Genomic DNA, 21,345 nt, shown 5'->3' with positions numbered 1-21,345 from the left:
TGCATGAAAACAAGTCAGAAAACAGTTTGGTATTAAAGAGCGAGTGGAAGGTTCCCAACTTTGTCACCATCGCAAGTCTGGAGCGAGCTGCTGGAGGAACGACATCGACGACACAACCGCCGACTTCATCAGGACGTCGGCGTGTCCATTCCTGTGCAGAATGATCACATGGAAGGAAGGGGGGGGGGGGGGGGGGGGGGGGGTGTATTCACTTCCTTTTATACATCCAGGAAACATTTATTGCAAAAATATGTCAAACATACAAGGAATTTGTCTTGGCGGTTGGTGCGTGACAGTAGACAACAAGACAGCAGTGCACAAGTAATAAAATAAAATGAAATGCAATGGGTTAGTAGAATAAGGCTATGGGTTAGTATAAAATAAGAGAATAAAGTTAAAAATGAAAAATATTTTAAAAAGTTAAGGAATATTAAAAAATAAAGTGCACTAGCGAACAAGTGACGAGTGAAAAATGACAGTTAAAGTGACATGTGCCGGGGGGGGGTGACCGGTGGGATGTTATAGTCAGTCAGTGGGGGACCGACTGCCGACGGGAAGAAACTGTTGGTGTGGCGGGAGGTCTTAGTCCTGATGGACCTCAGCCTCCTGCCACATGGAAGGGGCACAAACAGGGCGGGAATGGCAAATCAACTGTAGAGTGTAATAACAAACAAACACAAAACTAGTCAATTCTTGATATGTACTGTATATCCTAACTTTAGTCCTCAACTTTATGTTCTATTTTGAACGGTTATTTTTACCGAAGGACTTATTACCCTGTGGGCAGAAATGTGTTCACGCAGGAAACCGAGGAAAGTCGAGCAACGCGCTTCACCTTCGGCTTCCTGCACTTTCTCCCTCTCCCACCCGAGCGTAATGGGTTGCACGTGCAGCGCCGGCGCCGAATACTGAAAAGGGGGCACCAACGCAAAACAAGCACGGCCCCCGAAAGAAAGAGCGAGCGAGCGAGCGAGGCTGAGAGGGTCGGGGCGGTTTGGAGGGGGGGGGGGGTAAGAAGGACAATGAGGTGATTACAATTCCAGTCACAAGCAGCCCGGCAGCTCCGTGCAGCGATCCCAGATTTCGCGAGCGCAGCTGCTCCCAAGGGGCTCATGGGAAGGCGCAGGTCAGCCACCCCTCTTCCTGACTCACCACATGTTAAAGGAATTCAGCGGTGCATTGTGGGATGTGACACCGGTAACCCCCCCCCCCCCACACACACACACACAACCAAGTTTTTCCAAATTGCTAACACATACACTCTCCACCCCGTGGGCCATTTCGCCGTTGGAGAAATAGTTGACGTGAAATGGGAATTTGCACCGACTGATGTAGAAATGGTGGATCTACGTCTCTGCGTGAATGGAGACGTCCTCGTCCGTCTCGTGGGGACGACCTCGCTAACGGACGGCTTGCCAACACGAGTCAAATTGGGGCCATTTAACAATTGTTTTTCACAATGTCCCGGCTTTGCTTCGGGAAAACACTTGTGATCTGATTAGCAGATGGAGACTATTGTATTGTAGCGGAGAAACAAAGATAAGGCCGGCAAATGTTTGCAATTCAGTTTAACATTCCTTGCAAGCAGCTGGAGGTTTTGTATTAATTTGTCAAATTCCTCCATCTCTTATCCCCAACATTAAACTAATTACAGGTTATTAGTAATCATACCTAAAAGTTATGAGCTGGAACTATCTGCCGCTGGGCTCGGAAATTCAGTTATCGAGATAATGAATGAAAACTAAGCCTCTGGACTTTTTCACAATCGGGGGTGGGGGGGGGGCCAGAGAATTGCTGCTCGTCGTTATTACGCACATGTCCAGAAAGCTTCGCTTCAGTTTGCAGAACTAATGCGATTCATCAGGAGGAGGACTAAACACAACTCGCGTGAAACCGTCTGTGATTCTAAACAACATCCCGACTCTGCCGATAGAAGAGTCGTGGCGACTATGATGCAGTCACAAGCGCGCCGCGCTGAGAACAGCCTGCCTGGGAGACTGGGTGTCCTTTTATGGGGCTGTGCTTCTACGCAGTCACTGCCGGTTGGTGCGGGGGGGGTAAACGGCAGCGCTGATGGACGTCTGTCAGCGAGCCAAAGAAGAAACAAACCTCCAGGGTTAGCAGAGAAAGAGAAGGTGAGATAGAGAGAAAGAAAAAATGGGGAAAAACAAACAGAACTGCTTTGTAGTGGATTTCTCAGAAAAGTGACGGTTTATTTGACAGAGTCCATCTCCAACATGCAGAGCCCAGGTCCCTGTGAGCCCGTAAAAGGGGGTGGGGTGGGCACAACAGGCCTGAGGGAGAGCCTGGACCGCAGGTGGTGTCCAGCAGCTGCCACGGAACTGCACAGAGAAACAGACGCAGCCCGACATACGCAAACCGTATGCATGAAAGCGCATGCCGACATAATTGTGTCACACTCACGGATCACCACAAGCATGCAAAAGCATGGCACAACATGCACTCCCACATATAGGGCCCTTACTTGGAGACACAGACAGACAGGCACACCCCAAGCACACGCATTCCCTCCACAAACAGAACTATCGGCTGATGTGTAGTGCGCGCGCGCACACACACACACACACACACACACACACACACACTATTGTTTAGAATATTCCAGAGGCATCTGGTCTGCACACATGACACAATGGTATGAAGACGACACATGCAAACGCCACACGTGAGTGAGATCAGCCTGGCGCAACACTCAAACATTCGAAAGTTTAAATTTTTTTTAAAAATACAGCGTGCTCATGTGCGCCGCTTCTCACGGCCACACGGATTCCTGTAAGTAAACTCCAATGCTGCCATCCATCTTTCAGCTGTAATGCCACACACACACACACACACACACACACACACACACACACCAAGGAGGGAAAACCCACAACTTTACTGGCTGGAATTAACTCGATTTCTTGGATGTCTTCACCGCAAGTGACGGCGCGTTGTTCTATCTGGCTGTTTGAGTCATGATCAAAACTCAAGGCCACGTAGCCAGAACGTTACCCACTTTTCACCGGTGCAATGCAAAAAAACATTTCAAGGCTGTTTTTATTATATGAAGGTGCATTATGGTACAGTACAGTCAGTGTTTTGCAAATGTAATCATGATGAAATATGGAGTGGTTGAGTGGCACGTTTTGGCATTAAGCGCAATTCCCACCGTTTCATAAACCAGAACTTTCTGACTAATTATCCTAGCGAGATCCCACCTTGAACACCACAAAAGGGGGGAAAACGTTCCAATATCACCCGATGATTGTCACGTGACACAGCGCCACGTGTCCTCCCGCTCTGCACTGAACACAAGCAGCTCTTGTCCGAGGCTCCTGCTCGTCTCGCCTTACGTGACCATCGACCTCGCGCTAAAAGAAGTTGGTCTAATGACCAATGCCGCCCTTCACGGCAGCCATTTTGACACGTCTTGGCAGGGTGAACACAGGTGTAATTAATAAGGGTGGCTTTGACACAGTTAGAAGAATGAGGTGGTAATTGATTTGATCGGTTACACCTGTGTTTAACCCGCCGTGACGTGGTGGCTGCTGTGGAAGGAGACCTATTGATCCATCGCCCCCACCTTTTAATCCTTTTGCTTCCCTCTCAGGTTACCCACAATGCAATTTTTCGGTCAGCAGCGGATGGCGTAGATCTAGCTCATTCCTTTCTGACTCAACGACCCCCGGACTTCTTTCATCTTTGGCCCCAAACTAGCGCTGCTTCAAGTGACATCGCATGAGGGTTCCCTCTGGGGCCACAACGTGCTTTATTCCATTTCCCCCGCATGCATCCTGTGAACGTGGTCGTCGACGTCTAAAAGCGTTGAGGTTCAAGGTGTAAGTGCTGTATGCTAGAAAGAAAGTAGGGTGGGCCATGCGAAAAAGGTTGGTCTTAACGGCATGCACAACCTTGAGAGCAGGGCTGTAATTTATGAGGTGTCTGCAGAAAGATTAACAACCTTTTCTTCTATTTATCTCTCTGTGTGTTTTGGTTGTGCTGCACACAGTGAGTTAAGATGATGGATGTCGGGAGTGTGAACGTTGTCAGGGATTTTGACTCAACAAACGAGGAGTAAATAGAAGCGCTGCACATTCAGTCGGGTAGACTCGGTAATGCTGATGCATGAAAGTTAGGCGGGTGGTTGTTTGTCAATACAGCAGGCCCCGTCTTGCCCCGCCGCGCTCAGCCGTTGCACCGTATATCTCTCATCGCATGACTCCCTGTGAGCCTGTTGGAAATGATTGTCGTGCCCCTCCAACGTTTGTTTTTGTCTTTCAAGAGGGGTGGAGGAGGGAGGACGGGGGAGGGAGGTGGGGCGGCTCTGGGGGGGGAGCGACCCTCAGAATCTGACAAATTGCTGAAAATTGCCTTCACACAGTCATTCCTGTTTGGACACACTTGGCCCATCTGGTTGTGATCTGGCAACCAAAAAGTGCCGTGGCGGAGGCCTCGGCTCTCAGAGTGGTGCCACATATCTCCCCTCCCCACACTCCCGCCTCCTCCCACCCTCCTCCCTCCTGGTTTGGTCTGCAAACACACTGATGATCGTCCCTCTCTCTCTCTCTCTGCGGGGCGCTCGGAGCCGATGGTGCTCGTAGCGATGCTTGGCAGTCGTCCCGTCAGAGCATTCCTGAGCTCCTCTTGGACTTTAAGGGCATCGCCGGGTTGTAATTGAGGCGTCTGCGAAGATGAATGCGGCGGCGTGACGCTGCGAGCGGCACATATTTTCTAAGGGGAAAGCTGCTCACAATCTGGCAACTTTGAACACGGCCAATAAAAAGATCCAGGAGATAAATGCTTGGCGTTTGGCACAATGCAGCACACACACACACACACACACACACACACACACATACAAACATGATTAGTGGTTCAAAAGCGCAGCATCGCAATCTGCAGACATCTCTTTGTCTGTGTGCGACTGTGATCGCGGTGTGTGGCGCGGCGGCGGCGGCGGCGGCGGCTCAACAGCGTCCTCGCGAATCCTCACCTCTTTTGTTTTCGACCGTGCTCATCTGCGCGCTCTCTGGACAAACATCTGCCGGTGCGACCGCAGGGTTTTTCCGTGCTAGCGCCGGCTCGTATTATAATGTCTCGGTGGAAAGAAACCAAACACGTGACGCGAATAAGAAGCGAGCCGCTGCGCTGACTTAAGAGTGGAAAAAGAAAGGTGCCGAGCGTAGCTTTCGAAAGGCTTTCCACAAGGTTTTTTTTTTTTGTTGTTGTAAGATTCTTGTGTGTATTCTTTTATAGCATGTGTCTCAAATAAACATGCACTGGACTGTGGAGGAGAGGTCGTCGTCAGTCCTGTGTGACTGAGTGCACAGCTGCAGGCCGAGGCCTCGGCTTCTCAAATTGCTTCTGCCTCACTTTCCTGCCCTCTTCACCGACCAGGCCCGTCCGGCCTCTTATTAGATCCACCCCCCCCCCCCCCCCCCCCGTAATAATCCATGATGTCACCATCAACATCACTTTTTCTTGCCGTCGTTTTTCTTACCCTACTACTTTCTTTTTCATCCCCACGGCTGGTACAAGCCCCATTGTTTGTTAAATATGAACAGGTGTGGGAGGTCGAGGCGAATCCGTGCGTCCGTCCGCCTATCTGTCCGTCTACCGCACATCTGCTTCAGTTTGTTTGTCCATCTGTATTTGTGTTGCCCCCCCCCCCTCCACCCCCACTTCTTTCCCTCCTCTCGGTGGAGGGAGGCTGAGGAATGATCAGTCAGGCTTTGATGCCGCTGGCCCCTGCCCCGGCTTTCCACAGCACATGAGCCCAGGCAATTACAAAAGCGCTGCTAGCCGACTGCTATTACTCTGTAATGCTGCTGTCTGGGGCGGGAGGAGGAGGAGGAGGAGGAGGAGGAGGGGGATGAAGAGAAGGAAGAGCCCGTGTTCGATTCGACACAGAGAACCACATTTTGGTCGTTTCGCTTCTAAATATTTAAATCTTCTAAATATTCCGTTCAGTCGAGCGTTCTTCCCGGACTCGTAGAGGAAGGTCGACGCTGGACGTCTGGATGCTGCAGCACACATGTGGCAGACAGGAAGCGCTTGGGTCAGGAGGGGGGGGGGGGGCGGAATGATGATGGCCCCCTTTATCCCCGGCAATCACTAGACAAGACTCCAGAGGAAGTCAGAAATCACCGCTGCATGTGATCCATACTACCCGTCTGTAGGATGAGTGCTTTAAAAAACTATTCCAAATTCAGTGTATCTGTGGAAACAGTGAGTCCACAGCTGGTTAAAGCTTCTCATTCAAAGAATATAATGGTCTGTCTGTGCACCGGCCATTAGGAATAAATCATGTGGATCATCTCTTCGGTTAGGGGCATTATGCTGCGCGCTGACAAAGTGAGGGCTTCTGCAGGGAATAATGCACCGAGAGACAGATAACGCACCGCAAGAGGAAACAACAACAGCATATTAAGTACCGTTTTGGTTTCTGCAAAGTAAAGAGAAGGCAGCGAGGTGTTTAGCCCTGAATGCACCATTCATCCACGGCTGAAGGGTACTTTATTGGAACACCATTAGTTGAATATGCCGTGATTATGAAAAGAGAGCTCCAGCCAAAAGTCTGATGGTTCTCTTGGAGGAGAAAAATACATTTTGAACCAGGGAAGAATGATCTTCTTGGCGCATTTCCCTTAAAGTCGTAGAAATAAAAATCTGATCACGTTCTGCTTCCACGCAACAAAAGGAGCGAATCGCCTCGAGGAGAGCGGGCCTGAGATGTCGAGCATTTAAGCCTTTTCTCATTGAAAGTCACTGATTGCAGGTCAGTTAGACGATGTGTCCTCTCATCCCTTTGGCCTACACGACGCCGCGGAAGGCCGAACGACGGAGCTCCTCCTTTCACCCGACGGCCATCGCGCTCAATGCGAGCCGGGTTGGGCACCACATTTACGTCATTTTGGTGACTTACGACGAGTGCGTTCAACCAGGAGGGCTCGCGTTGGCCGATGTGCGAAGGGGAGGGATCACTCCACTGTCACGACATGATACACGGTGGATCTAATTCCATCCCGTATGGTAAATGGTGTCCTGGGTGTCTTAACTCTCTCCAAATCGATTCCAAAAAGAGTCCACGCGTATGAGAACACAATGGAGGGGCTCTTCTGAAGGATCAGGCACGGCCGGCCTCGATCACGCCTCGCACCTGCTGTGTGGACAACTGGAGGCAAACGCGCGGCGTGTTTTTTTGCGCTCGCGGCACGAGGCGCGGCCCCCTCGGCTCGATTTAACCCGCCGCCGAATGCCGCCTGTGACGCCAGGCGGACTTTGTGTGGCCGCATACCTCCACGGGAGAAGGTATGGAAAGAATCCGCGGCCCCTGTAAGTCTCGGAGATTACTCGGCTCCGGCCTCGGCTCCGGCCTCGGCGAGGCTTCACATCCATCAGCGGCAGGTCACCGCCGTTCGGGGGGGGGCTTTTGTCTTTTTTGAAAAAGCGGTGAATTTCCACACCGCCGCGGCGCTGTCATCGGTCCCTCGACAGAGCACGGGCCACGTGTGCGTGACCGCGGAGCAGCTAGTGTGTGCTCGTGAAGAAGAGAGCGGATTACATGTAGGAATAGCAATGGATCAACCGAAACACAACATTGACTTGATTTTTTTTAATTGCCTCTCGGCTGCGATGAATGTCCGATGCAGCTGTCTGCACGAACAGCTGCTTGCCTGAAAAGACAGAGCAAACTGTGGGGGAGTGAGGAGGAGAGAACAATGTGGGATGAATCACATTCAGCCTGTGAGGTATTTTGCAATTTCAAGACTTAAAAAAAAAAAAAAAGAAATGCACGCAGGATTAAGAATCCCTTTTATTGGAAATTCACATCTGTGCCAAGGCGCATTTCCCAGGGAGTCTGCAGAGATGCATTTTCTAGGCTGTCTGGGCAAGACAGAAACCGTATGGCGTGTTACTGCTCGGAGTAAATAAAACACAACGTGGAGCTCTTGCGTTTACAAGTTGCAATTTACAACCGCGGAAGAACCAGGGGGTCCGAAAGGTTTGATGGAGACGTCTGTGTGGATTTCCTGCAGAATATTTGTCAGACTTGAATTAATCACTGTTGTTTCTCTCTCTCTCGCTCTCGCTCTCTCCCCTTCTGCCTGAGGCCTCGTAGCTGACTTACACCACGTCTATAAATCACCGGGAAACGCATGCTTATGTCCCCCGAGCGAGCGCGCTGAATCAGTCCGCCGGGGGTTAATCCCGTCCACGTCCCCTCGGCCCGTTTGCAGCCTCCGACTGACACCCATTACGGGCCGTGATCCCTCTTGATTGGCGACTTGTGCTCCTATCAGAGCTGAACAGTGACCCCACATGGGGGACGGGGGGACGAGTCGTCTGTGGATCCGCAGGGTTTGGCGATCCGTACACCTTTGGACAACAGCAATAACTCTTTAAGGCGAGGCGCAGATAACAGCCGGGTGGGGCAGCGGCGGATGAGGGTCGACCGTAATAACAGACAGGGGGGCTTATTCACGTTGCACACATGCTCAGCTTACACTGGGGGGGGTGGGGGGGCAAATGGTCGGCTGCTCTCACATCCTTGATGGACTTTTAGAGAATACGGGAAGCTTTCCAACAGTGACACGTGGTCTAAGCCCACGTCTCTGAACGTGCGCGCGTGCGATTGGCACGTGAGTCCCTTTTTCCGTTCAGTGTTTTTGGGTAGAAGTGCCCAACCCAGATATGTGGGAATTAGGCCCCATCGCTCACTACCGTCCTACACTAATCAAAGTGCCGATTCTAGCAACAGACAGCTGCTGTCATGTGCCTTGATTCCAATGGCTATCTGTCCCTGAGGCCGCCCGGCTCCTCAGTAGGCCAGCTGAAGCTGTAGAGGGAGCGAGGGCCCCCCCATCCCCAACCCCACCGCCCGCTCATTCAAACTCCAGTTCGAGCTCTCCTCTGGTCCAGCATACGCCACAAACGCACTGATCCGAGGTAAGTCGACCTCCTTTTCTCCTCTTTCGCTTCGCTCGCGACGCCTCAGGATGCTAATTGAGGTTTTGCGTACATGAAATAACGTCGACGGGGGACGCCGGCTTTCGGTGTGACTTGTTGTCACCGAAACGGATTGTGTTTAAGACCTGACGCGGTAATTCACTGACAGGCTGGAGCGGGTTGTTTCAAATCGATAAGAGCGCGACGCGCATGATCCGTCACAAGTTTATGTGAGAAACATCTGCTCACTCGGACTCTTCTCCACCTCGCAGATCTGCGCTCGGTGCGCCGCAGCGATGGATTTGAACACGATTGGTGGAGGTGCACCCGCTTGCCATGCTCCTCCATGTTTCAGTGCCTTCCATCGACTCAAGCAGCAGGGCACATTCTCCGAATGCCTTCTCGGTGGAACTTTGGGAGGTGACAATGGCTAAACGTACACACTCCTGAGTTATTGTCCGTTCGTCTATTCCTGGTTCAGGGGGTAGAAACAATAGCAACTGTTGCATACCAACTGATGGACAGGCCGTCAGAGCCTTCGAGCCGGCAGGTGTAGCCGGCTTTCTGAACCCCCCCACGCATCGGGCTTACGATGTGAGAGGGGATTTTTAAAAATCTACGTCTGCGAGATCCGTTCAAGTCAACTGAAACGAATGAGAGAGAAAACGTAAACCGCCAACTGATGTATAAACAAACTAGAGTAGGACTCCCGGAGGAGAAACAGAATGTCTCACTTTGGAATGCAGCATTAGCATTAGCATTTGCATTTGGCTAGCCGACCTAAACGAGCGAAATACCATTTTCAAATAGAATAAAGTATATTTTTGGTGGTCCCAAAAAAATGCTTTGCCACCCGCAAACTGAAAGTAAAATAAAATGCTGCGATGAGGATATTTGGATGGTAACCCTTGAGCTGGTGGGCACAGAGGAGAGGAGTGACGAACATTCGGGTTCTCTGGGAGCAGAGAGAGCTGTGGGTCATTACGGAGCAATTTGTAGCCCGTTTCTTTACCACATGGCTTGGGTGACTGGAGCCGTGGGAGAGTCGCCATGAAGACGGAAAGACAAGGCAGGTTCAAACAAAGCTTCGCATTGGAATAAGCGTCGCGGGGCTGCTCAGCGAAACAATACGTGGAACTGTGTTAGTTTGGAAAAAAAAATAAAAACAACTCGGCCAGCTTAGAAAACCAAATATATTCAAGAATTCAAGATCGGGGAGAGGTTTAACTCTCAAAACACACACTCACAAACACATATGCCGGGTTCGGGTCAGAGGTCAAATGGCCCTGAACTCTCCCTTTGGGCTGAGGACATCAGAGGTCCCTCTGTGCGCTGCTCTCTCATTTATTTTACCCATCATCCCTCACCAGGCCGGGATGACCCCGCGACCCCGCAGCTAGGGTTACCTGTCAGTGGACTGTCTATTCGCGAGCACGGGGCTTGACGCTGTGTCAACATTTGTTCTGAGGGAAATGAGGGAGTACGAAGAGAGGAGCTTGGTGCAGTGTGGTGTTAGACCAAAGCAACAAACAAAAAAAACGAAATGATATGAAGTAGCCTTTTGTTTCCAGAATCCTCCTATGATAATTCCTGTTCACTCTAAAGGCGAAGATCCAAATGACCTCCGCAAACAGATGCCTGCATGGATACCTACAAAGACGGTCCCGAGCCCCCCCCCTCCCCCTCCCTCCGCAGCCCCCCTGTCAGCTATCAATCAGGGTGCCGTAAGTGGGATCCTTGAGCTGAGATGCTATCAGCGCTGCCCCGTATACACTCACACCACAGTTTCCCTTATCTCCGCTCAGATAACAGATCCCCCTTCTAACGGCGAGAGGCCCGAGCCAGACATGCTTGCTCTCTGCATCGCTCTCCATCTCCGCCTCAGCTGGGCTGCAGGCCCCTTACTTTCAGACGGGGAAATGGGGGAGGGGGTCGGGGGGGGGGGTGGAAGAAAAAAAAACAGTCAATTTGCTCTGGTTCCTGTTTAAAATTCAATAAGCTTGTCTCCCATATTGCGACCGTGTGGTGCCGGTGGAAGCTGCAGAGGGCACGTGCTGCTGCTGATCCCAATCTCCGATGTTATCGGCCCCCGCGAGCAACGCGATACACGTCTGCGTCGACGAATCTAGATGGGCATGAAATTGAACGAAAATCAGAAGCGTGACAAGTCAACAATTTCCTGCAACTGTACTATTTTTTTTAATTTGTTTTGCAAACATTGCAGACGCAGAAAAACTGATTTTCTTTTTGAAGGTACACGGCTCCTGTTGTAGGCAAAGAGACGAGACGGGTTTTTTTCCTCCAACGAAGCGGTCGCTGTATTCACGCGCCACGTTGACCGTATCGCGGCGTAAATACGTGAGGTCGCTGCCGTTACGTTTTCCTCTCTGCGAGGACGGCGAGCGGGCAGGAGATGACCTTGTTTTTCGGGCTTCCACCAGACCACAGCACGTTGGGCCTAATAACAAAAACAAGCATCCCGGTGTGGAGCTGGTCCCACAGTGTGAGGACCTTAATGAGGAACATGTGGAGCTGCCCAGACACACAGTCAGAGGAAACCCAATCCCTCACCCCCCTCCCCCCTTCCCTTCCCCACCCTCCTCTTTTTTTTCTTCTTCTCCCAACCCCCCATTCTTTCTTTCTCCCTCGGCCTCTTTCGCCTCACTCTACGTTTTCTGTCGCTAAGTTTCAATCCCTCCTTTTAGGTCGTAACGTTTGTGTAAAGCATGAATCCCTTTCCCTCTGCGCCCCACGTGGAAACGGCCTCTTTCTTTCCTCCATGGAACCAGAACATGTGACCGATGTTCTAGTTTCTAGTTTCTACCTGATGACTTGCGTTGGACTCGGTAGCATGTGCGCGCTGCCGGGTCACGCAAGACGCTCGGGGGGGGGGGACGTGGGAAGAAAGAGGTCTTTCTCCGCCCATCGGGCCTGACAGGCGGCCCGGGGACTCTCTTTCATGTGCTGAATTCATCCTTAGCGTCCACCTGGATCAATTAACCGTTTGCTCCAGTGCGCATCAGTCCCGCGGTTTCGGCTCCTGAGCTCCTTTCGGGTCGACGGCGGCTTAAAGGCCGAAAAAACGAAGGCTGGGATTGTGCTCGTCTTTCATCCGCGCGCAACACGACATGCAATGACAAATTGAAGTGAACTGTGTGTTTTCTCCTGCAGGAGATGTCGTCACTCGCTCCCGAGGAGAGGCGCTGCAACGGGTGAGACGCTCGTCGTTGTTTCTTCCTGCAACGCCGTCTGCAGGTCCGCCTCTGCAGCACGGCGCGCCGTGAGGGGATTTAAAACGCGGACCGCAAAGTGCAGCAATAAAGCGGATGAGCCGACCGAGCCTCCAAAAATTAGCTGAACAATTAGAGTGAGGTAGAGCCGCACAGAGGCTAGAGGGGGGTGGGGGGGGGTAGAACTTGGCACACTGGATCCAGTGTGCCAGAGGCCCTTCTGGCAGCTCAGGACAATCCAAACGTTCCACTCGGGTTGAGCCGTCTTCGTTTCCCCCTCCACTATACACATCAGCCCCACATCAACACGGGCCTGTGAAGAGCTTTCACGAGGCCGACGGGGCACCTGAATCACACAATTGTGCGGCCCGGAGGAGCCTGCATGTGTATAGAAAACCCAGTGATCCAATAAGTGTCTGGGTTCACTTCTCTCTCATAAAGTCAGGGGGGAGAGGGGGGGGGACCACAGCTACAAGCCAGCTTTTCCAGCTGCACCAAAACAAAGCTTTAACTTCTAGGAGATTACGCAAACTGCGACTGTGGATTCTTTTTTAATAATATCTTTTCAATACGGTATCTGGGCCGGTGCATTACATTTCTTTATTTACATGGCGCATTAAAACCGCAGAGTGTGAGCGAAAAAATAAAAAAGCAGTCCAGTCGGTGTGTGTGTGTGTGTGCGTGCCTTGCAGATGGTTCGGCCTCACAGCAGCTGTGCAAATGAAAGACAGAGTGCCGTTGAAGGAGGTGAGAGAGATGGAAAGTTGGCCGCAACGAGGAAAAGAGTAACCTGCAAGTTGCGAACTGAAAATGTAATGGAAAAAAAAAAAATCTAAATCAAAAGCCCACTGAGCTTTGCTGAGTGTTTTCTTTGACGCAGACAAAAGGCAGACAATGCCCTCGCGTCTTGAGTAACACTTTTGTTCGAACAAACAAAATGACAAAAGGAGGGATTTATTAACCGTAAATATGACACCTAATCAGTGCAATGGAGGAAGTCTCGTCATATTGGATGACACTATATTTCTCTTTAGCCTAAATCATTATAGCGTAGTATAACTTCAATTCTACCTCCATCACTTTTATTCAAAATAAACTAAGCAAGATGTTGGTTCACGCACACACAAATGTCCATCGAACTCTGTTATTCAAAAGCTCAAATGTGGAGTGAGAAAACAACAGGTGGGAGAATCCAGCTTAATGCTGAAAACACACCAACATTTGTCCCCAGGAAGAGAGGGGGGGGGGGCAGAGAGGACAGTTGTCCCTCAGTCCTTTGTAGTGCAAACAGGTAAGTGTATGTGTGTGTTACACTGTTAATAAACACCAACACCCTGTGATTCTTCAATTATAATCAGGGCAATTATACCCCCCCCCCCCTCCCCCCTCTGCCCTCATCCAAACAATTGACACTGCACGTTAATATCAAGCGGTTAGTGAATAATTAGGGTTTCATTGGTCAGCAATCACCTCCGGGAGGGGTCGGGGGGCCCCGAGTCTGCGCTTTAGACCCCTCCCTCGTAGAGCCGCCCTGAAGACAGGGGGGTTGGGTTGTGTGTGTGTGTGTGGGATGGGGGGGTTTGAATGACAGCGCTTGGGAAGCAAGTCGACCCTTTTTTCGGGTCTGATTTCCCCCGCAGCGTCGATGAGAAGCAGTCGAGGAACTCCATTCTAACTGAATGGATTGGTATGGGGAGAAGCGGACCACACGGCACGGCTAAGCGGCAGCTTTTGGACTGTGTTACCTTGACGATGGTTCTGCTCTCGCTGCTGTTTCGACCAGGTGAGTCTTGTTTTTTCCCCCCCCTTTATTGCACCTTTGGTATCGTGTGTTTCGACGCGCTTCGCTCGCGGGGGAAACGCCGGAGCTGCGCGTCCCCGCGGCCCCTCGCGATGGAGGAGGGGAAAAAAACAGCAAAAAAAGTTTTAACTTTTACCTCAAACTCTTTTTTTTTAACGCGCTGACTTGTTTTATCGCGTAAAAACATTTTTATGTCGGTTTGGGGAAAAAAGTTTTTTTTTTAAAGATGCAGGGGGCCGCTGTTGTTTGAGAAGTTACCGGGGACAAAAGCAACAAATCTCAGCCTCCGGACGACACTTGTTCCGCTGCGCGCTGCTCCGGCACCGCGAGTTAACCCGCTAAACGGACGTTTTCAAAAAAAACAAACTAAACAAAAACACGTTATCTCCACTGACGACGTCTCACCGAACGGTTATTCGGTGTCGGCGGACACGAACAGTCGACGCGTTTCCATCGAGTCGCGTGAAGTTGCGGGTTAGCGCCCGGTTAGCATAGCGAGCTAGCTAGCAAGCTAGCAACTGGCACCCGCAGTCTAACGGGAAGAAAAACACGCAGCGTTTCTCTTTTTAAAACTACAGAGAAAAAGGCCGTTAACCGGACAGCGCGTGTTGACATTTGCTTTTAAAGTCCCGGGTATAAGTTGTCCCGAGGACATTTTTTTTAATTCGTTATTCTCACCGTATTCATGCGTTAAGTTGCCGCGGCGTCCCCGCACAGGCGTCCGGCTCTCCGGCCTCCGGTCGGGCTGCTCGCTCCTTTATTCCAGCGAGAGATCCGCGATCACGACGTTAACTTTTTACATTACGAGGTTGTTGTTTTTCATATTTGTCTGGCTGGTTATTTCTTGTTTTATGACACAGTTGCTGTCTATGTGCTTCTCTTTTTGGTGACCGTCAAAAAAAGTCACTAGACAGACTTATGTACTAATTATTACCATTTTTGGTACCTTTTTATTTTTCTGTTTTATCAAGGTTTAATAGTTTTTAAGATTTTGACCATGTTATTTATTCAAACATAACAACTGCGAACCAACTAAATACCTGATACATTGTAAACATAAACAACATTGAATTGACCCCTGGAGGCCCCGAGGTTCTTCTTTATTCATTTAGGGAAACTATGCTGCAAAGAAGGTGCAGACTAGTGACGTATCTCATAAGTCCCATTTATTAAACGTTTTGAGTATTAGCATGCAGTCAAAATGCAATCCCTTTGATTCATAGGTGATTTTAAACAAAGCATACTGTCAATTTTCCGTTTCTCACTCGCTATGGGTGCACGCGGCGTGTTTTCATTACGTCACTTCGCCGTTACGGTGGAACCTAAAGACTAAAGCCGGAGCCACTAGAAACACTGTGCGTGCGTTCGCTTGTTCCTTCTCTGCTCTCATATTCTCCTCGTGGTCCTCCCACTTGTTGGTAGCCTGCTAAGTGCCCGGGCATGAAGAGGAGACGGCCGTGCAGCCGGTGATTGTCCAGGAGTGTCAATCACAGCGGACTTGGGGCGACCTCGCTGTGAGACGGGGGGGGGGGCTGTTGGAATTCAGAGGAGGGAACGTGGGATGCCTCCAACTTGACCTCTAACACCTCATCTCAGTTCTTTTTGTACTATCTGAGCTCGCGTCGAAGTGCAGCGGCTGTGAGATGCATTAATCATCTGCGCTGCCTTCAGTGAATCCGGCCCATGAGGGGAAAAAAAAAAAAAAATCATTCAAGAAAAATGCAAAAACACTCAAGTGCACTGGTGTGAAATGACCGCGCTTATCTTGTCGCCTCTGTCCACGCTGTTGGGAGATTAGACGGCGCTTCGGAGTAAACAGAAGAGTATTCCGTCGCGATCGAGGAGCAGTCTGATGCAACCCCCCCAGGTTTTTTTTTTTTTATAGCTAAATTGTGGATGCTGCTGAAATGTGAAATGTATCCACATCATTCTATCCCAGGAAGCGCACGAGACGTCCCACCCGAACGCAACACCACATCCACGATCGTATGTCACGCACAAGTCGCTGGCGTTTTGCGTTTTCCCTCGTAATAAACGTCCCACTCGAGAGTCGTAAGTTCGCAGGACTCAGCCGAAATGTCACACGCCGTGCTTTGCGGCCCACGCCGTCGTCCCCATAGCTTCCGGTTTGGACTGGAGACCCCCACACACCGTGTACCCTGCCGTGCCATGTAGTGCAGGTTAATGAACTTCAATTACCCCAGCAACAGCCAAACCACATTCAACACCCTCAGGCAAACTAACACAGATTGCTTTCCTCCTACGGCGAGGCTCCACGCCGCTGTTGCGAGGGGCCAGTTGGGGGAAATAAGATTTGACTGACTCGGGGGCTCAGCGTGGGATCGCGGCCTCGTGGTTTTAATGGCTCTCCCGATTGAGCTAAACTTGATGGTGGAAAAGTTTCAAGTGTGCTGAGGTAATGCATCTGTAGAAAAGAGTTTTCTTTTGGTAGATCTACTCCGCAGAGAGGGCAGATCACCAGAACCAGGAAACATTTTCATGGCGTCGCAGTGCAAAGTGTTGATGCCCGTGTCTTTTTTGATTTGTTTTCCAGCGCACTGCCAGCAGTGTCGAATCCAGCGCTGCAACACGGAGTACGTGGCGTCCACCTCGCCCTCTAGTGGCCTGCAGGAGGACGCGGCCCCGGACGTGGACTACTGCATCGCCCTGCGGGCCTACGCCCTGTGCACCCGGCGGCAGGCGCGCAGCTGCAGGGGCGACCTGGTCTACCACTCGGCCGTCTTCCGCATCAAGGAGCTGTTCAATCTGCACAACTGCTCCAGCGACGGGCCCACCTCCTCCGCCAAGGTGCCCAGCACGGGACGGCCCGCCGTGCCGGAGCTGTGCGACTACGAGAAGCGGGCGCTCGCGTCGGGCCCGGGCGGCCAGCAGAAGAAATACGCCCACTGTGGATTATTCGGAGACCCGCACCTACGGACTTTCCGCGACGAGTTTCAGACCTGCAAGGTGGAAGGGGCGTGGCCTCTGATTGACAACCGCTTCCTGTCGGTGCAGGTGACCAACGTGCCCGTCGTGTTCGGCTCCAGCGCCACGGCGACCAGCAAGGTGAGGATGGGCGGGGAGCCACGGGCCGATTAAACGTCTCACCCCGAGTCAGTTTGTAATATTTACATACGAGCGGCGGGAGTAAAATGAATGCGTTGGAACAGAAATTAAGGTTGTGGGCTCGTCGAAATGTTCACGGACAAGACGATTAATCAATAACTAGTTGCAGCCCTGATTTAAAACAGAGTTTTCCAACTTTTCTCTTTCCTGTATTTACGTCTTTAGTTTCTTTCTCTATATTTTTTAACTTGAACACAATTCAATATTTCATCAATAAATAAATAAAAAACGGTGCCTGGTGGGCGAGTGGCGTGTTCCTCGCGACCGGCCCCCCACGACGATATTACAAACCACGATTATTGGGAGTCTGAAGCTAGCGGCTCGTGTGAGCAGGCTTTTTTTGTGCGTGCTCCAGTTTTGCCATAAAGTATCCACACGTGAAGTTAATCGTCATTCCACGGCGCCTCTCGAGCCTCCGGCATTCCTCGGAGCTCCTTCAGATCTGTGAGGGAACCGAGAGGGGAGGAGGGGAGGCTTCAGCGGTGTTGGATCGCGGACATGCTTGAGCGATCTACCTTTTAACACATGGGTGGTCATATGGTAGTGATTAACGCTCACTCAAACATTTTCCTCCACCGCGACGACCAGGAATGTTTTTTCACCCCTCTGGTCAGATAATTAACCGTGTGCCTTTTGTGTAAATATGGAATAATGTGGAAAAATAAAGTAATAATTGGGCAGCAGCGAGGGTTCTTGATTCTCTTAATGAAATAGGCCCCGTTTTCATGCTTTTAAATGGTTGGAACCGTATCTTTATTACGGAAGGCCACATTGGTATGTAAGACTCAGCGAAGAAATAATGTCAATTAAAATATGGTAAAGCTTTATTTGGATTATAGGCTTAAGTGGTAAATCATTTGTCCCTTACCAACGTTAATCACACGTAACGGTAATGTAACGTAATATTGGACTATATGCACCCAACGGGCGTTTGACGGTGTAATTTGGGTGTGCGTACCTGTAGTCTGTGCCGGCAACCCGCGTGCCCCCATCGTGATTTTTGGAGTTGTTTGCAACTGCCAGACTTGAGACAGGAGATCATCCATCAAATCCTGCGTACGTGTAAACGTAACCACGGCCCCCCGCTTCGACACTTTGAAGAAACACCGGTACACTGGGATACAAATCCCAGTCAGTCAGCCAGCGGAGGGGACGTGTTGGAAGAGACGAGGCTGTTACGAAACTGTCGTTTGAGCCAACATTGAGGAGGGGGGGAGTGGAGTTGGTATTTTCTTTTTCCTTCTCAGGTGGGAAAGGACCACACAATGACGGTGGTTTATTTGAGCCGGGCCACTGACCGCAGTCACTGACACTATTTTAAAAGGCCGTCCACAGCAGCCACAATGTTTGGTTTCCTACTGCCACCATGTGGCCTCAACTGGGACTGCTCTTCAAGGAGAAACCGGGGCGCATCTTTGGGATGCTTGTCATTACGTTTAAGGAACAACGCGAATAATGCTGATCTTCTCTTTCTGTTCTTTCCCTCCTCAGATCACCGTGATCTTCAAGTCCTTCCACGGCTGCGCCGATCAGAAGGTGTACCAGGCCACCACCGAAGATCTGCCGCTGGCCTTCCAGGACGGGACTCGCAGCGGCGGCGAGAGCGGCAGCCTGACCATCGCCGAGCGTGGCGGCGGCGGGGTCTCCGGGCTGGGCCGGCAGGTGAAGATTCAGGCCCGTTACATCGGCACGTCCATCATTGTCCGGCGCGTGGGCAGCTACCTGACCTTCGCCATCCGCATGCCGGAGGACACGCTGGACTTTTCCGAGGACAACGGCGGCCTGCAGCTCTGCCTGCACGGCTGCCCGCGCAACGAGCTCATCAAGGAGCACACGCTGGGCCGCCAGAGCCTGCAGCCCCGACCGCAGGGCGCCGACGCGGAGCCGGGTCCCCTGCGGCCCCCGCACCAGGTCTACACGGTGGAGCGGGCCACGGCCAAGTGCCGGGAGACTCTGCAGGTGGAGGACGTGTACTTTCAGTCCTGCGTGTTTGACTTGCTGACCACAGGAGACCCGGAGTTCTCCATGGCGGCGTACGGCGCCCTGGAGGATTTAAAGGCGCTGCCGCCGAGCAAACTGAGGCAGAATCCCGCGAGGACTCCCCGCCTCTACAACCGAGCGGCGGCCGGCGGCTCCGTGCTGCCGCTCCTGCTCGCCGCTCTGCTGCTTTTGTAAAGAAATGATGTATAAATGATTTGACAAAAAGAGAAACCCGGAGACAAACGTGGAAAGCAGCTTGAGGAAAGAGAGCAGAGCTCCGACATATATTTGTAATTCTTTTTGGGGGTTTGTGAATGTTGTGATCTTTTTCAGTTTTTCTCATTTTGAAGGATTTCACACTGATTAAATGTTGTTGTTTTTGTCCCACTTGACATTTTTTCCGTGGGCTTCATGAGTGATGTCATCAGTTGAGGGTTCGGCCTCCGCTTCACCATGTTTCCTGCAGGGACGCAAAACGCCGCCTCCCGGGCTTCAATCGCCTCTTTTTTCACCGTACATGTGTTTGCATCCCAACCGTCAAACACTCCGCGCCGCGCACGTAACTCCACACTGTCCGCGAGCAACGTGGCGTCCTGTGTGATCCCGCAATGTCAACAGCACTTAACGCTCCCAACGCCAAGTTTCGTGTAGTCGGAAAGTCATTTCTTCTTTGATTGACGTGATAAAACGCAGGATCCAACAATTGTATGTAAAAACTACCTATATATCATGTGGCGTGTCGGTGTGATATTCAGCAGTTCCACGCTCCCTCTTCAAGCTGTTTGTCCTCCAGCTGAACAAAAAAAAAATCTTTATACAATAATATATTAAAAGAGTGTATATATGTGTTTTATATAGTGTACATTTGCCTGTATAGACGTTTTAACTGTAATGTGTTTTGCATTTGATGTTTTTTTTAGCAGGTTATTTTCAAACTAATATGCGTTTGTATTAAAGTGTTGGACACTACGGACTAAGTTTATTTTTTATTTCAGTAACTGGTATCTTGGACAGAAGGTCGAGGTTGTCCGTCTGCTCCCATTGTCCAGGTTCCAAACATATTCACGCTTCCTGAGACGCTAAACCCAAAACGCAGCGGACGACAAATGTCCTAAACCAAGACGTCCCATGGGAGGACAACCTGTCTGGTCTCCTCTCGGGGATCCAGACAGCGAAGGAAAGAAACAAAGTTCACATCCTTTTTTTTTTTATATGACTCTTTTTCATGTCTCCTACTTTTACTCTCAATACATTTCAGAAGCAAAAATACATTTTACTACATTCATCTCTCCGGTACAGTAGCTTTTCTGCGGGGGGCTACGGTGCTTTTGGTGAGACTTCCCAAGTTCCTACACACCTCGTGGCGCTGCTGCTTTGACCCCGGTCCACCTTCTCCCGAGCCCCCTCATCCTTCTCACTCCCAGTGGGACCATGAGACCATGAGTGTGTAACGTAGGATATAATGCGGCGTACTTTGACCTCATTGTCACATTAAACCATTTTGAAATGTAACTAAACCGCGTGTTGTCCGTGGGAATCCTGTCCTGTTGGAAACAGTCCGAGGTAGAATTATTAATCATCATTAATCATCTCAGACGTGTCACATTTATCTGGCGAGCTGGATCACATAAAGGAGATTAAAACCAGTTTTACAGCTGCAGCGCTGAAATGCAGTTTACACCTTGTTCCACAAGTACTGACAATTAATTAGTGTCAGATATAAAAAACACAGCCGCAAACTTTTGTTTAACTCCATCTGCACTTATTTTTACTTGGAACGGGTTTCTTTTTAGTAAGAAGATTTGAATACTTCCTCCACCCCCTGGTTGTCTTTTTGTTAACGAGCTTGTGTCACCAAACTTTTAACAAATGTCCCCCCCCTGTCCCCGTCCCCGTCCCCCCCACCCCGGCCGTCCCTAAAAACCCACCCTCGGAAATGAAGCTTCTGCATCATAAATCTTATGTTACAATAATTTGCAATTCACTCCCTCATCAAAGGCAATATTACCCTAATTTATTATCTGCCTGCGCGGGGGGCGCGGGGGGGAGGGAGGGGGGGGGGGGGCGCGGAGATAAGAGTTTATCAGGAGGGGGATTGATTTTCATTAACTGATTGTAATAAAGATGAACTGCCTGCCGCGCACGCTGACCAAGAGCCACACTTTATTGTAATTGGGACAATTTATTTCATGAGCCAGTGGCTCTACTTTCTCTCCCCCCCCTCCTCCCCCTTTTCTCCCTTCTTCCTTCTCCTTT

At 50.7% G+C, this 21,345-nt stretch overlaps 1 protein-coding gene and 1 long non-coding RNA gene across 3 annotated transcripts; one reads left to right on the top strand and one right to left on the bottom strand.

The window, feature by feature from the left end:
* The first annotated feature begins 8,068 nt into the window (after positions 1-8,068).
* On the top strand, positions 8,069-20,058 carry rgmd (RGM domain family, member D). Of its 2 annotated transcripts, XM_040184957.2 has the most exons (5): positions 8,069-8,952; positions 12,124-12,164; positions 13,823-13,965; positions 16,538-17,049; positions 18,601-20,058. In XM_040184957.2, exons 2-5 carry the CDS (start codon positions 12,127-12,129, stop codon positions 19,282-19,284), a joined length of 1,377 nt encoding a protein of 458 aa, XP_040040891.2. In that variant the 5' UTR covers positions 8,069-8,952; positions 12,124-12,126; the 3' UTR covers positions 19,285-20,058. The 2 variants fall into 2 exon arrangements, with proteins under 2 accessions (XP_040040891.2, XP_077964756.1); XM_078108630.1 differs by lacking the exons at positions 8,069-8,952; positions 12,124-12,164 and having other exon boundaries at positions 13,630-13,965.
* On the bottom strand, positions 10,128-14,875 carry LOC144411483 (uncharacterized). Its single transcript, XR_013468662.1, has 2 exons — positions 14,662-14,875; positions 10,128-11,077 (listed from the first exon to the last, which is right to left on the bottom strand). It is a non-coding gene; the product is annotated as an uncharacterized LOC144411483 (long non-coding RNA).
* Positions 20,059-21,345: the final 1,287 nt, after the last annotated feature.

This window comes from Gasterosteus aculeatus, chromosome 8 (genome assembly GCF_964276395.1).
Source record: "Gasterosteus aculeatus chromosome 8, fGasAcu3.hap1.1, whole genome shotgun sequence".
In the NCBI taxonomy this organism is placed as follows: domain Eukaryota; kingdom Metazoa; phylum Chordata; class Actinopteri; order Perciformes; family Gasterosteidae; genus Gasterosteus; species Gasterosteus aculeatus.
Note: the sequence above shows the minus strand (reverse complement) of the source record. Positions and strands in the feature narration are given on the sequence as shown.

Excerpts from the sequence above, each read along its gene's own strand:
- rgmd (XM_078108630.1), top strand. The coding sequence starts at position 13,767 with ATGACAGCGCTTGGGAAGCAAGTCGACCCTTTTTTCGGGTCTGATTTC. Across the intron at positions 13,966-16,537 it reads CTCGCTGCTGTTTCGACCAG|CGCACTGCCAGCAGTGTCGA; the intron begins GTGAGTCTTGTT and ends TTTGTTTTCCAG. Across the intron at positions 17,050-18,600 it reads GCGCCACGGCGACCAGCAAG|ATCACCGTGATCTTCAAGTC; the intron begins GTGAGGATGGGC and ends TTCCCTCCTCAG.